We start from the raw sequence: 16430 nt of genomic DNA, 5'->3' as shown, positions 1-16430 counted from the left end.
GGTGGCCCTGGGCATGTGACACACAACGTGTATAGATGCCCCTGTCTATGAGTGGGCATTTATACACATTGGGCCTCATTACACGGTAGGCGGTAAGGGATTACCGGCACCGGTAAAGGCACTGGTGCGGTAATCCTTTACCGCCCTACTACGTGGTCCCTTAGCGGGTCCCTTCCCTGACGCCTGGCTTTACCAGGCGTCAGGGAAGGGACCCGTTGAGGGACTTCAGAGCTAAAAACGGGACCGCTAATAGCGGGCCCGTTATTAGCTCCATCCCCATTCCCATTGAGCCCTATGGGGGCTCAAATGGGAATGGGGAATGGTTCCCGGAATGGGGATTTACCGGGTCCTCCAAGGTCGGAATGACCCGGTAAGTCCCTATTCCAGGAACACGGACCCGGAATGCGGTAAGGGGGTAGCCATTGTGCCATGGCTACCCCCTTACCGCCATACCCCCTAGTGCCATGGCTACCGCCTACCGTGTAATGAGGCCCATTGTCTTTGATGCTTTTATTCCTTTGATAATAATATAACATTGCCATTAAGTGATTATTTGAGAGTTAGTTTCCCTTGATATTTTGTTTCAGCATTCTTGGAGAGTGACCAGGTGGATCAATTATTCATTTTTAATTTTTTGACCATATTCCCTGTCTCTACAGTGCTTAGTTCAGTTCATCTGCTGGGTACTTCTACTTGTTTATTTGTTATCGGGGGACCAGACTTAATTGTGGAAGAGGCTAAATATATATCGGTCTATAGGCGAATGGTTACCCCTTCCTTAGTTTAGGAGCGAACAAATATGTTCAAACCGTCTAAATTGCGCTGCTGTTTGCTGCTTCTAGTGTAGACAGCTGAAGAGAGAGTGACGACCAGAAAATCTCATGTCACTCATTTATTCTAGAAAATCCTTATACAGTCTACAGAAAAGGCCGTAAAATTGGCTAAACCAAACAACATCAAAAATAGCATTGACAATGTTTCAAAGACAAATAATTATTACACATCACTACTTACAAAAAACTTTAAGATATACATTTGTGACTGAAGGTTAGTATACTATGATTTTACATCGTACTTCTTGACACACTAGCACAGCACTCAGTTAGGCAAAACACTACTAAATGCGAATCTCTACTGTGATCTTGTTTTTTGTCAGATTTCTCTTAATGCGCACTGAATTTATAGTGATACAGTTTGTGAATGCAGTGATGTTATTCAGTGTCTTTTGTTTTAGGAGCACACAACAGGAAAGCGTGATATTAGGCTTTCTTTCTTAAATCGACATGTGTTTCGGCTCTTTGCTCGTGATACACTGTGCCCACATGTTCACAATGTAGTTTATGGAGCCATCTTCAGGACATATAACTAATTCTAGTACAGGATCAGTCAGATGACAACCCCACATTTCACATGACCTAAAATATAAAACATAACATTGGTTTCGAAACATGGTTGAACATCTCGCCTATACCAATTGTTGATGGTGTGTGCTACCATCGTGGCAGTTAAACAGTGTACGACCTTTCATTAAGGCAGGAAACATGGGAATTGGGTGGTTATTTCTAGTCAGCGTACTTGGTTTTGCCCGATTTCTTCTTGCAGGAGCAACAGCTTCCTTCTACACAGGGACAAGCAAAGACCAAATTAGTATTGTTTCTCCTGCATTCTAAGTAGAACAACGTCTGCTCACAGATCTCAGGCCACGCCCCCCAGCAGCTGAAAACCAGCTCCCTACCCCGCTAGGGCTGAAACCCGTGGGGATCTAAGGGCACGGGGTGTTACGCTCCCACAGGGGTGTTCCGTGAGAGCAGGGGTGAGTGACCTCCCCACCTTGAGTTTAAGCGCCGGTTTCTGCGTGGGACTTTGACGAACACTACAATCTTGCCACTCTGTGACAGAGGATTATCATTGGAAATGCACTGTGAGGTGAGAGAGAGAAAGCTGCCCCGGGGTTGCAGTGACTGTGACTGTTGCTTTAATTTCATTGTCCGGACTACATCAAATATCTCTCATGGATGTGCTGTATTTCCCCCGCCTCTCTGCATCGTCACCACCCCCAGATCACCCAGCCCCTGCCTCTTCCAATTATGCAGCCTTGTGCAACGCCCATGCACAAAATCCTAAACCGAAAATTAGGAACTTTCCCACCTCGACATGGCGTAGAGTATGCTACTGATTCCGACACAACCTTTGCTGAAAAAGCCCATAGCCCTACCAAACTCACAAGTGAGGCCTATTCTCTGATCACGGAAATCCATCAGTTCCTGGGGTCTAACCAAGTTCTTCTAGAGGTAAATAAACAAGGAGCGCACCATGGAGGAGAGAGAACCAGTAATCTGGGGGGTCCAATTGGTACACGCCTGGAAGAAAACTGTGTGGCCAAAAACCAAGGCAAAACAGTTACAAATGAAGTTCTGTTGATTCCCCAAAGACCCTCTCCCTGCCCTGACCATGATAATGATATAAAGAAGGACACAGTGTATGTCTCTGGCAGTGGAAACGGCTCCTCGCTAACGACTATGGCCGAATTTGATATGTACTACAAACCTTCTGCTTCCCGCCACTGTCTCCCTCAATGCGACTATTTTCCACCCTATACCATAATTGATTAGCCTTGGGACAGAGCCACGACTAGCTTTAGTGTTGGGAGACTTTAGTTCAGCCTCCCCCAAAACCCTTTATTCCCCTCAGACACAGGGGGAAGGTGGCATGCCTCCCACAACCAGCTCTATGAGCATTTGCTTGATCCCTGAGCCCTTGACCACACCAACTCAAATGACTATCGGTCTACCAATACCTGCAGGGAAAGTTAGTCCACCTGACCCAACGCCCAAAATGGATTGGGAGACTGATGACCTGCCCGAAGACGAGCCTTCCCTCACTAACAGCGCCTGGGTGAGAAGATTAAAAACATGTGCTCAGGGAACAGTTCCTTGCTCCACTTGACTCCAATAAGAGGCTCTAAGCAAAGCATAGACCCAAACATATCAGACCCAATTCTGCCTCACCCATTAAGGAGGAACGTAGTGCCCAGGGATGTAATTGCAAACAAGTGCTTTCTGAACTGGCCGATATCAAAAACCAATTATTGGTTCTGATAGAAGCCCAAGGGAGGGGGGAGGGGTTCTTGTGGGGCAACCTCTAAATTGCCCATTGGATGCAATGGGGTCTTAACATCTCCTGCTGGAAAACACTGAGAAGTTGGCCACATATGGTATAATGACTCCTGAAGACCAGGCTGACTCCAACAAACCGAATAATGCGAGACAATCCCAGAGCATTAGTCACTGCCAGACCAACATGCATACCAGGGAAGCTAGGAAAACTATTAAAGCCCCAAACGCAAATACTATATTAACTAAAAGGGAGAACTGGGCTGCAATTAATGCAGGAACCCAAAGCTCGAGCAAGGTTGGAAACGGAGTTTATAGACCCTGCTCAAGGGAAAGTATGACCAGTAATCAAGCCTTCGAGAGGCCAAGGAGGGCCACGTTATTTCTCCATGGGGTACCGAAATTACTTCCTGACCGGCGAGAACCAAGGGATGCTCCCTCTAACAAATGTTTATATTGGCTCCACACTGTAAGGGGCAGTGACTTTGTGACCAGGGACACTATTGCGAGCTGCCATAGAGTGAGGGTGTAAATTCCTGTGAATCGTTCAAGCTGGAATTCTGGGACCACAGAGTGGCCAATGGTATTCTGGGCAGAGCTCGGAAGCCCGGCTTTCCAGTAAGTAGCGGAATTGCAATTATTCCCTTTCCTCATCTGAATTCTGTTGGTTTATATGGTTACTCCTCACAAAACTCGGTCCTTTCTAGCACAAACTTAATACCATTGGGGAAAAGGCCAAATGGCAACTATTGTGGCTCTATATTTGAGGGATCCTGACTTGCCTTGGGAAAATAGAAAAGGGGATTCTCCCATTGCTGTGTTCTATAGCGAGTAGTAGGTTCTGGGGGCAACACCAAAGTTACATTGACTAATTTGTCTTTTTTCTCTTTTTTTGACATAATGTATTGTTTAAATTGAATCGTTTTGTTGATGGCCGAATAAAGTTTCTTGATGATGATGATGCTGATGATGAAGTATTCAAACCTAGGAAACAGATGCAGTGTAAATGACTGTTAGAATAGTGTACTGGAAAGAGATTTACTTTCCACGTTCTGCTGAAAATCTGTTTTTGTATGTGGAGGTTTACTAATAATCGTTGCAAATAAGATTATTACGGATGAATCTGTAAATATTTCATACAGATGGTTTTATCAAAAAGTGGTACAAATCCAGCATATAACTGCTGCTTGCCATTGTACCTTTTTTGGCATTGTACAAAGTTTAGTTATGGGTCATGGATATTTCTCTCGTCGTTTCTGTTATTGTAACATTGCTTTTAATGTTTTTCTATATTAGATCACCTCGGGAAATTGCACCATTTCAAGCCTTTGACGAGCAGCAACATCCAATGTTTGAATTTGGATGGCTTTAAATAGTTCCACATTCTGCCCATCAGATTACTTTACGGCATAGTATTTGATGTGTTACACATTGACACATTTGACCGAGGTCACATATAGGAACATATGGGAGCAAAGTCCCATTAGATCTTATTACTTGTCTGATTTGTTCCCCTTTCTAGTTGCTGGTCTCTTCAATATGCCCACCTGATAACTAATTTAGTCCCTTCCGAGGTGGGAAGTTCTGCCTCGTGTGCAAACATAGGGCTGGTATTGGGTCTAATGCGTGTGGCAAGTTGGAATTTGGGTTTAGTCCCTGTTGCTATGGCAAATTATTCTTTGTTTTTTGTTGTGTAACAGTGCAGAAGAAGTCAACTGTCCCGGAGGTGTCTTGGCGGTTGGCAAAGACTTTTATTGTATTAAAAAACCTAGCTATCCCTAAGGGTTTCCCTGCCTCAAACTACAAACTAATGGATCTGTCCCAATGTCTGTAACTGAAAAAGCACTGTCCTGAGTCAAAACCCTACCTCAGTCTCTTACACTACAACTGAATAGTCTTAATCAAAAGTAAAGTTCTCTCACCAGGAGAATGACTTTGTTCTCCTGGTCTTGGTTTACACATTGTTCCAGATGTAGCCAGGAGGAATGACTGCCTTCCCCCGGCTTATTTAGTAATGTTCAAGCTGGGTCCAGCGGGAATGACCCCATTTCCTTAGATAATTGTTTCACAAAGGTTCCAGTTGTGTTCAGGGAGAATGACTCCCTTCCCCTGGATGTTAGTATCAACAAAGTTCCATATGTGTCCACAGGGAATGACTCCCTTCCCCTGGGTATTCATTTTCAATAAAGTTCCAGTTAAGGTCCGGTGGAATGGCTCCATTTCCATGTCTTCTTAGGTAACTTTCACAACAGTTCCAGCATTCCTTTGCCCATCGGTGGTCTTTTCTTTACAACTGTTTGGAGGGTTCCTCCCTCCAATATTCACCTTGTACTTGTTGGGGTACTAGACCCTGTTTGCTTCCCTTTTCTTCCCAGGTCCACTTGGTTTGCTCTCTTACCAAGTACTGCCATGAGGAAGATGCTTCTTATCGTTATCCTCGTGCAGTTTATCTGTCTCCCGCACCCCAAACCCCTACCGGTCTCCTTAATGTGCCCGTTACCTTAGTTGGCTCCGGGACACTTGGCCGGTTCATCCTGGGTGCTTGCGTCTTCTCGCCAGGCTATGTGGGTGTCTCTGGCCTCTGCTGCACTTGCTCTGCGTACCTTCTTCCTGGTCTCTTCCCTGACGGTGTAGGTGCTGTTACTGGACCACGCAGTCCACCTGCCAGAGGTTGCGCCACCATCTGCAGGCTCCAGTCAGGTCCTTGACCACCTCCATAACACTGGGCAAAGGACACCCGTCGTCTGCCTCTTGCCTTGGGAACGGACTGCTCTCGGCTTTCCCACTGTGTCCTATGCGTCTCCTTTGAAATTCTCGGGCTGGACTGTCATTCGTGCTGGAATGCAGTTCTCTTTCTCGAAGTTCCGTGTCAGTTTGTATGTGTTTCTCAGGACAACTCCCCACATAAGTCTATACCGTTCCTGTATTTTCTCTGTGCCATTCTTCATGGGTCTCGGTTCTGGCCTTGCTGGTAATCTTCATGCTTTGGGTGATCCTTTTCGTGCCAGTAGTGGAGTTAGTCATACTATCTGTATTGGCGGCAAACGTCTTCATCTCAGTAGAGTAACTGGTATAATGTTACAATAACAAATAAAAGTGCTATCGAGGGGGGTTGGTGGAAAGGTGGTAACAGGTTTGAATGGGTTAAGTTTGGGTGTTGTGCCGGCTTTTACCCCAGTGGTTGTCCTTATCCCCAGGAGGGGTGGCCCGCCCCATGAAGTCCTCCTGGATTAAACCACCCCTAGGGGGAATATTGGGTAGCGGCCTCACCACGCTAGCCTCATGAGAAGGGGCTCCCCGTGGGTAAAAGTGACAACACCTAGTGAATCATCACAGTTGTTGTAGTCCAGGTTGTTGCAGAACAGGAAACTGTGTGAGCCACGATTCCTATAACTTTTTTTCTGCATCGGCTTGTTTCAGCAGATTCGGATGGTTTGACTTGACATCAAGTTCTTGGTGGTCTCGCAAAGCTGAATATGATCAATTGCAGACAGACGCAGAAGTTGGGTGTAAAAATTTAACATTATTGGGGACTATTGCACCAGAAGGAGAAGTAAGGCAAACAAAACAGCATGTCTGTGCCTTGGGTTTAAACAACAAAAACTTGCAGTTCATAATTCTTAATCCAGGGTTCCCTTCCCGGTATATAGCCTCACGACTCAGCTTCTCACAGTTCTAGGGTTTTGAGTGTGTCTGTACTTGTTTCTTGGCACTTCGTTCTGTAAATGCAGGTCTTATGCTTCTCCTCTTTGACTTCTGCGAGACCCCTCATTTGGGTATCAGGACTGTGATGAATCTGATGTCATCACTTCTTTCCTGGGGGTAACCTCTCCGCATGTGGCCAGGGGACGGCAGCAGTTACCTAATCCTGACCCTGAAAATGGCTATTTGAGGGAGGATCACATGAAGGGAGGCGACCCTCAGGGGGATGACGCAACATCATCAGGTGAGATGCGGTATCCCTGCCAATTAAGGGACCCTAGATCTCCTTCCTACAACCCTAGGAGCAATCATTTCCCAAATGGACTCATGGGTTTTACTTGTCCTACCATTCCCCTAAAAAGTACTGGGACAAGGAAGAATAGGAGTTACCTAAATGAAGTTCCCTTTCCCAGTAATATGACGAGAAAGATGCCCCATGACTCACAAGGGAGTTATAAAATCAGTACTGTGACGAGGGAGAAGAAAGGAGGAATGAGGATTACATGTGAGAACCACATACAGCATTCTAGCCTTTCCCAAAATCCTATTGGCCAGAGCCAGCATAAAAGCAAGGAAAGACTATGGAAGTATGAAAGAGGTCCTCTCTGGCGGACCAAGGAACAGGAATAGTTTGTTACAGAAGAAGGGGGTTTGAACTGCTGTTCCAGAGGAGAGAAGGGGAACCTTTGCACCCCAACAGCTTGTGGAGGACTTGAGGGGGCTGGGGGCAACCAGGGAACCGCTGTGGACCCCAAAAAGGAGGAGAATCCCTAGGCACCAGTGTGCCAAAGGGAAGCTGGGAGTTCCCTCATTGGGAGAGATCTCCGGCTCATGGCTGAGCAAGGTAACGGCGGTGGTGAAGGAGTCCAGACAGCTACAAGGTGCAACAGGGCAGCACAGTGAGCAACGCGCTTTGGAGAGGCTTGCAGAAACTGGAGCGGAGCACGAGGAAGCAGGTCATGCTTCCTGAAGGTTGGAGAGGGTGGCACACCGTCTAGATTATAGGCGCTTACCGGAGACGCTGCCTGGAAAAGTTTTGACCTCTCTGTGCTGCCTGAGGGACTGCCGAGCCAGCCAGCTCAGGGAGGTCAGAGGAGGACTGCATGTGCCTGTCCAACATGCAGAGACCATGTGAGGTAGAGAAGAAAAGTCTTCCTAATGACCACGGGAACCGGAGAGTAGTATCCACACCGCCCGAATACGAAGAAACGTTAGTCAGGCAAGCGAGAACCGTGAAGGATGTGGAAGAGCGCCCAGCGAAGCCAGTGAGCCTGTGAAGTGGAGGCAGGACACCAAAGCGCTGCTTCCCGTTTACACTGAGGAACTGAAGAATGCCAATGAAAGCCGGGGAGCCCTCAGGAGGGACACTGGGACACCGGGTTGCTTCGCAACATTACCAAATAAAAGCAAAGGAAATGAATGAAAGGGAACATCAAACCCCATATTTGCAAATTAAGAACAATAGAATGAATGTGAGAAAGTCAAGTTTGCAATTGTGTAAAGTGAATCACATGAGACAACCCTGGCAGGAGACTATACCAGGTAAAGTCAAGTTTGCAAGTGTGTAAAGTGAATGACATGAAAAAGACCTGGCAGGAGAGTACACTGGGCAAAGCCAAGCTTGTGAGTGAAGTTCCATTAAAGTAAAGAGGAACCTAGCAGGGGAGTACATCAGGTATCCTACAAAGTTGGGACTTGCATCCGAGTTGTTTTGCATACAAGTTGGCTTTATTGACCAGAGAATTCCAAGGAAGACTCATGCCCTCAGGAGTTTAAAGTACCTTGAAGAGAAACCTGGGGAAGGGAGCCATCTCCTGGAACTGTGAACTTGTTCTATTAGGAACTTTTGTGTTGGAGTTGCATATTCCTTTTGTGTTTGAACATGTATGCATTTTCAAGGTGAAAGACATTACCCTTAACACCTTAGAGTTACTTTTAGAATGTGAGTGCCAGAATAGAATTTTGGACACAGGACATTTTGCTTTGGACATCTTGACATCGGACAGACCGTTAGTTTTGGTTGAGGTAGGGAAATACCTCTTAGAGCAGGGACAGCGGTGCATTTTCCATCCCTCTTATTATTTGAATAAAGGTCTATAACCATCAACATAACTCCTCTGTCTCCATGTCTCATTCCTGGTTCATCACAGGCCCCTGCGTCCCACACATGTTAGTCCGGCAAAGTAGCCGTGTGGTTACACAGTGATAGATGAATGGCCATAGCAGCCCTTAAGGTTTTCAATATGTGTCTCTTCACAGGCTTGGTAGAGAGTTTTTCACCAGCTCCCCTTCCCAGAGATCTGGCTATAATTCCCCACAACTTGTTCTCATCTACCGCCATGCTGAACCACAGTGGTCTCATACTTAAACAGATCTCTCCTACTTCTCCCAACCTCGCCTCCTCTTATTGCTCCTTTACCTCCTCCATTGCGATCATCCTTATTCTCTTACCTCCACATCTCCTCAATTCCCACCTATTAGGCTTGCATTGTGCTTGCCCCATCTCAATTTCTGGAACCACCTTTCTGAGGTTCCTACTCAGGTCCTACTTCCCCCACACCTCCTCTTCTTCAACCACATCTCTAATGCACCTCTCATCCTGCCTCCTTGTGCTTCCTCCAACTATCTCTTTCATACTCTCCAACTTCTTCCTCCTGATATTTCTCTCAACTTTCTCCCTACTGCTCTCCAACTGTCCTCTCATCGTGTCTTCTCGAACCTTCTCTGGAAAGCAGACACCTTATCTTTCGTGATGTCTCCTCCCACCCCCTTCTTCTACTACTTAAGCTATCCCTCCAACCATTTTACTAATTCTGATGTTCTTCCTCCTTTCTTGACCTTCAGGAGGAGATTGAGGTGAGCAGGTAAACTGGAGAAAGGTTGCCAATTGTTGCCTCCACCTCTCTCCGTAGCTACTCTTATGGCTCAGACAACCACCCATATCTAAGCAAGCTGGCAGCTTCTATTGTCTGCCAGCTTTGCACTTGAGGGCCTTCTTCACTCAACCGTGCTCTGGTGTTGCTCATTTTCATGCTTGGAGCTAGAATGTTTAAGCAGCAATTGTGGGACTTTTTCACCCCTTCTCTGGCCCCGCCCCTCCCTTCATGGTGACACAGACCGAGCCATGATTAAGGCCAGCCACTATGTAGAATCCCAATTCACGGACACCGGGAGCATGAACTCTGCACAGAGCTCCCTGTCCCGCGTCTACCCATGGTATTACTCACCCGCCTATTGGAAATGACACAACTAAGGTCTCTTTGTGCAAGACTGTCGGTGCAGGCTGCCTGTAGGTGGGAAGCAGCAGTAACTCTCCTACCTTTGTGTGCAGGGCTTATCAAGCTCTTACCCTGATGGCTCAGTGCTTCACCATCAGGGCTTGCAATCGACATAAAAAATAACCCAAGGTTACACACCTGCCATTGGTAACAACTTGGAGGAATATTTGTAATAGGTCAGGAATTTTAGCTACATTACCAATGCTTGGAGCTCTTCTTATGGTGACAGTGGTAGATTCACGCTGTGAGAAACCAAAGGGTTTCTCACCCACTAGTCCCCAGGGATCTCTCTCTCAGGTGGTCAGGGCATGGGTTTGGGGTGAGGCAGCCGACGGTGTGAGGTGGTGTTCCGCCTTTTTTGTTCACCTAGCCCATCCTATTTTTTAGGATTCTCCGAAGTCCCAAATCCCCCCCTCTCCAATCCCCCTTCTACACAAACATTGGGCCGAGGAAGAGTGCGACTGCGAGTAACAAGACTAACTCTTTTACATCATACTGGACATGTCCGATTAATTGGGTCAGGCAAAGTCAGACACTTGAATCTTAAGTGCATACACCTGATGCCAATTAGCTCTCCTCACACGGATAAAAAGCAGAACATAGAGACACACTCTGAGCAAGGTGGAACATGAGTACAGGCAGAACTTCCGGGGCAAAGGCAAACCTACTAGAGCAGAGATATGGAGCAAGGGACAAGAGCAGCGGGTGGAAAACCCCAGGAGTTCCCTACAGGAGGTTGTTGCCTCTAAAAGGCAGCAAAAGACACGTGGAGAAGGCCAAATCCCAAAGTAGAAGCCAGCATTTTGTTTCAAGGATGCCAGTGGCCCTCCCGGGTGAACAGCTGAGTTGGTGGAGGCGTGCCAAAACTGTGGTACTAACATTGACTTGTGAATTGGAAATCGTAAAACCAAGAAAGAAACGCACAAAGCCGGTGAGTTGGCAAGCAACCTTAGGGACTGATGTGTGTTAAAGAGAGATTGAAGTGGCAACATTATATTGCAAGTGAAGGCTGCACGCGTGTGGATGAGACGCAAATAAAGGCAGACCTGTGAAGGCACTTTGAAGTAAGGACAGCTGTGAAATCAGCAATACTGAGTAACGGAGTGGTCCGGCGAAGGTCTCTGTTAAAGGTGCATTGATCGTAGCGATAAAGTGAAGGAACTTTAAAAGCGAAGTGATCAAAATTAACCCGTAGAGAAGAGGAGAGTAAAAGCTGAACATTGAACTTTGAGTCGAAGTGGTCATGCATTGATCTATAAAAACCACGCATATTCAAGTCTTCGACATCTGAAAACGGTATGAGCCCGACTGAGGGAGACCCAAAGTGTAATAGGTTTGGGGAAGGGAGCCCCCTGCAGGTATTGTTGAACTTTGTTGTGAAAGGTCTGAGGCCGACAGAGGCGGGCCCGGCATGAACTTTTTTTGTTGAAAGATTATTTGAAAGACCGAAAGAGAGACTTTAACGTGGAAAGCCAGATGAGCCTCGATCCACGTTTTGAACTGTTTTGTGTAAAAACCAGAGCCAGAGTGTTTCATCCTGCCTACGAGGACGGCCTTACTCTGTGCTCTCTGACGTGGGAAGAAGAGCTGATTCAGCCACATTTATTCTTTTGAACACTGATCTTTCCTTTTGTATACATTTCTCCTTTATACACTTTCTGTTCTAGAGATAGGGCAGGCATTGGCTTTTGTTAGCATAGGCCATTTTGATTTGACGGACTCCACTAGGACTGTTTTGTTTATCGTTTGATGGTCGGGACTACTCCCATTTTAGTTATAGGGCAAAGTAGGAGTTTTTCCAAACCCAGAATATTTAATAAAGGTTTTACAAATGTTACCTTTTTTGTCAGTGTCATAGTGTCATACTTGTGATACCATGCCTCCCCTACACTGCTCAAGGTGACCAGTCCTTGCCAAAAGGCTAAGGCATACTCTGGTAGGCCAGGGGATTCTCCCTGCACCGCAGCCAGGCCCAATACCACATCACCCAGCCCCCATAGCCTTTGTCCCTGTGGGCACACAGTGTGTGGCAATTTCTTTTCATAGATATAGTTGTTACCATTGCTTGTCTGATATTCATGCGGTTGTGTTGAAGATGTGTTTGTGGACCTTCTTTTTTCTCTTTGAATGTGCATTATACTCTTAGGACACTGTTGATGTTTGATTACAGTTTATTGCACAATTTTAGAAGCATCAGATTTGTAACTTAATTGTTAATATGCTTGTTGTGTTAAAAAAATATAGTGACTTTTGTATATCTTGTATTTATTTTTGTCAATGTCTGAGTTTCAAATGATAGCACGCAGAAAAATAAATCTTGCCATTCCGAGCCCAGCTGCTATAGCTGAATTTGGCTGGGTAATTTTACTAAAAGTAATGTTAAAAGAAGGAAAGTGGTAAGTCTGAAGTAAAGATTGATACTGAAGAACATGTATACAATTAATTAAAAGCTGTAAGGAAAATCAGTAGTAAAAAAGGCACATATATGTTAGCCTAAAATGAGCTTTTTTTGCTTATTGGGTGACACGGCAGGTGCAACTTGATTTAACCCTGGTCTATCCCTCGTGTATTCAATAGAAGTAAATTGATGTTGACTGCAAGGAAACATTTCTGGCTGCTCTTCCATCTCCATATTAAAATGTATATTGCCTACTTAAAAATGTGATTGTTTCAAATCAGGATTAATTCTGTATGTGGTTGTCTATTTCTTCATAGCCCTTCCTTGTCAAAATCGACCTTTGTCATGTGTCGCTTGTGTGCAGCCTGTTGTCAGTTTAACTTTGTTTCTGTACTGCTTCCACCTTGTGTTTTTTTCTTTTTCTACTTCATAAATATATGTTGTACGGTAGAGATGTCTTTGTTAAATTCTCAAAGTGTTGCTTCTGAGCGACATATTTAAATACTACCAAAACATCGACCACCAAATAATCCTAAACTATATCTCTGACTTTGAACTCAAAATCTCCACACAGGAGTGGATAGGTTTATTCTCAGGAGATATGATCCAGGCATTGGCTGAAGATTCCAAATAGTCAAATTGATTTCACTTTGCTTGACATACCGGGTACTCTACAAAACCTGTTGGCTTCCTTCAATCGAGACATTTTTCCAAAATAAACACGCTGAATTGTTTAGGTGAGCATTTTTTTGTTCACAAGTCATCCCATGTCCATGGGAGTGGGTGAGATTTTGCTTTCCAGGCAGCAATATTTTGGAGCTCCTTGATTTTGAGCCTTAGGACAGAGGCAAACCTTTTGCGTTTCCATAATACACTGAAATGCAGCTCTCTAAACATTGACACTGGAGTCGGTACTCCCAACTGCAAAATGGGCAGAACTCAGTGCCAAGATGTCCTTCAAGGCTTTATGTTTTAAATGAAATTATTTAAGATCTATAATAGCTAAAGACTGATCATTTGTGTTTGATAATTGTTATTACAACCTCTTGCAGACTGTTTCAATTTTGGAGCAACGACTGACCTTGACAGAGGATAAACTGAAAGAATGTTTGCACAATCAACAGAAAACAGTTTTCCAGATCCGACAAGGAGAATAAATGGGGCTAAAGTGAACAAAAAGTGAAAAGACAATCAATGTTTCTTCGATATGAGTGTGCTGCTTTCTTTACACCAGAATCAGAATTCTGTTGTTTTTCAAAACAAGTGCAACATCACCTACCTTTCATATAATTTATAATTGTTAGAAACCATGTGTACATTTCAGTGCATCATTTTTGTTTGAATAAAAAGATTGAACTATTAACATTTTCAATTTCTTAGTCAGATACCCCATGTTCAATTTTAGAGAAATCGCACTTCATATCAAATTGACTACAAACGTTATATTTTCTGTGGGTTGAAAAGGAATACATTATCCAAGAATATTTCTTGGGAATCTTTTTTTTGCTCTTATTTTTCTGAGCTTCTCCAAAGGAATTGTTGTTCATAGGTGTATTGTATGTTTTTGTAGCTTTGTGTGGCATGAACCAGACCCTGGTGTGTGTTAGAGTGATACACATTTAGGTATAGTTTATTACGGTGGTAGGTTTGCAAAAGAGGAATAAGAGGCCACAAAGCTGACATAAGGCATGGTATAACAAGAATGACACTGACACAATGGAAACAATTTGTAACACCTTTATTAAAAATGTTGGGATCGGAGAAGCTCTAAATTTGCCCTATAACTAAGATGGCAGTAGTCTCGACCTTCAGACAATAAACAAAACACTCCTAGTGGCCCCAGTCAAATCTAAATGGCCTATGGAAAAGTGTAAAAGGAGAAGTGCATGCAAAAGGAAAAGTCAGTGTTCAAAAGAATAAAGGTAGTTAAACCAGCTCTCCTCCTCACGTTACACCTCAAGGAGTAAGGCAGTCCCTGTAGACGGGATGACACACTCTGGCTTGGGTTATAGCACTTTTAGCAGTTCCAAACCGTGGATTGAGGCCCGCCCGGCCTTCCATGTTAAAGTCTTTTTCTCGACTTTCCAAAACTGTATTTCCAACTTGAAATTCAAAAAGGTCCCCCTCTGCCAGGCTCAGACCTCTCAGCACACAGTTCACGAAGTTCCCCTCTGTTGGGGTCAGACCTCTCACATCACAGAACTGTGATGTGAGCGGTCTGCCGGGCTCAGACCTCTCACATCACAGTTCAACACAAACTTGCAAGGGGCTCCCTTTCCCAGGTTTACTGTACTTCGGATCTCCCTCAATCGGGCTCGTACCCCTATCAAAGACTTTCTAATGTGCGTGGTGCTTTTACGAGACCCCCCGCAGGACCACTTCGACTTAAAGTTCACAGTTACTTTCACTTAATTTGCATTATAACTTCAAACAATGTAACTTTCACAGAGACTTTTGAAAGGGCTACTTCCTTTTGCCGGACCACTCTGTTACTTAGTATCACTGATCTCACAGCTGCTTTTTACTTCAAAGTTAATTCACAGGTCTGCCTTTCTTCGTGTCTCATCTACACGCGAGAAGGCTTCACTTGTGACCTTTTGCTACTTTATTCACTTTAGCAGCCCCCGGTCTCTCGGGTGCTTACCAACTCAACGGCTGTGTGTGCTTCTTTCTTGTTTTGCTATTTTCAATTCACAAGTCAAGGTTAATACCACAGGCTTGGCCTTGCCTCCACAACCCTGCAGTTCACCCAGGAGGGTTGCTGGCATCCTTGGAATACAATGTAATCTTCACTTATGGGATCTGGCCTTCTCCACGTGTCTTTCGCGGTCAGTCGGCGGCAACGACCTCCAGTAGAGAACCATTGGGGATTTTGGCCCACTGCTCTTGTTCCTTGGTCCTTTGCTCTGCTCCAGTAGGTGTGCCCTCATCCCAGAAGTTCTGCTCGTGTTCCGCCTTGCTCAGAGTGTGTCGTTAGGTGTTGCCTTTTATTCGTGTGAGGAGAGCTAACCGCTATCGGGTGTATGCACTTAGTGTAAAGTGCCTGACTTTGCCTGGCCCATTTAACGGGAGAGAGTTAGTCTGGTTACTCTGTCACCCTCTTCCTCAGCCCAGTGTTTGTGTTAAAAGGGGGAGGGTTGGGACTTCAGAATATGCTACAAAATAGGATGGGGTAGATGAACAAAAAGGGGGGGAATACCGCGGTCTCATCATTGGCTGTTTCACCCCCACTCCCCGAAGACCGCACACCCAAGTGATCCTTCCGCACTGGTCCACCCCCAGAAACTGGATCCAAAAGCAATGGCCATGTCCTGGCCACCTGTATGACAAGGTGCCAAGGACTAGCAGGTGAGACACCCTTTTGTTTCACACACTACCAACATAAACAAATGATTGAACTTTAAAATAAAGCAAAATATATTTTGTTGAAATATATTCTGAATTTGTATCCAAGAACTGTGACCAAGCCCCCTGTATTGTTTTGTTTTGTTTTGTTTTTAACCACCAAGGGGTGACTCAGGACCATGTACCTCCCCAAACTAGTGGATGATGGGCCTGAGGCATCCCATGATCACCTTCCTATGGTTCCCCCCCCTTCATATGGCAGGGGACAGTAACATGCAGAGCTATTACAGATCCTCTTCCCGATTAATTAACTCCCAAAACGCCTATTGGCATACACAGAATCCTCGCAGGAGTAACTAAACCTGCTCTTTTATTAACAAGTAGCTTTGTCCTCCAGAAACACTTAAGACTTATGCTGCTGTTCATGTCGATCTTTTATTAGTAAAAGAGAGACCGTGTTCATTTTCAGGAAATGAGTGCTTACTGCGGTGTTTGTAAAACCTTCACCAGAGGGGAGGAGTCTGTTTCAAAGATGGCAGAGGAGATCCATTCTACAGTAGGTGTGAAACCTGCAGTGGTCGATATAAAGTCCTT

The 16430-nt window shown here is 45.1% G+C and overlaps 1 protein-coding gene across 2 annotated transcripts in view; it reads left to right on the top strand.

Annotated features, from left to right (window-relative positions):
• LOC138513283 (POC1 centriolar protein homolog B-like) overlaps nt 1–13854 on the top strand; it is a 406367-nt gene extending 392513 nt beyond the window's left edge. For both annotated transcript variants that reach the window (XM_069627999.1, XM_069628000.1), the window contains one exon: nt 13544–13854. In XM_069627999.1, the coding sequence (XP_069484100.1) occupies nt 13544–13648 (105 nt within the window). In that variant the 3' untranslated portion in view covers nt 13649–13854. The remainder of the gene's footprint in view (nt 1–13543) is intronic.
• Nucleotides 13855–16430: the final 2576 nt, after the last annotated feature.

This window comes from Ambystoma mexicanum, chromosome 12 (genome assembly GCF_040938575.1).
Source record: "Ambystoma mexicanum isolate Mex_15411 chromosome 12, UKY_AmexF1_1, whole genome shotgun sequence".
Classification (NCBI taxonomy): domain Eukaryota; kingdom Metazoa; phylum Chordata; class Amphibia; order Caudata; family Ambystomatidae; genus Ambystoma; species Ambystoma mexicanum.
The sequence above is the reverse complement of the archived record's forward strand: the minus strand, read 5'-3'. Positions and strand labels throughout refer to the sequence as shown.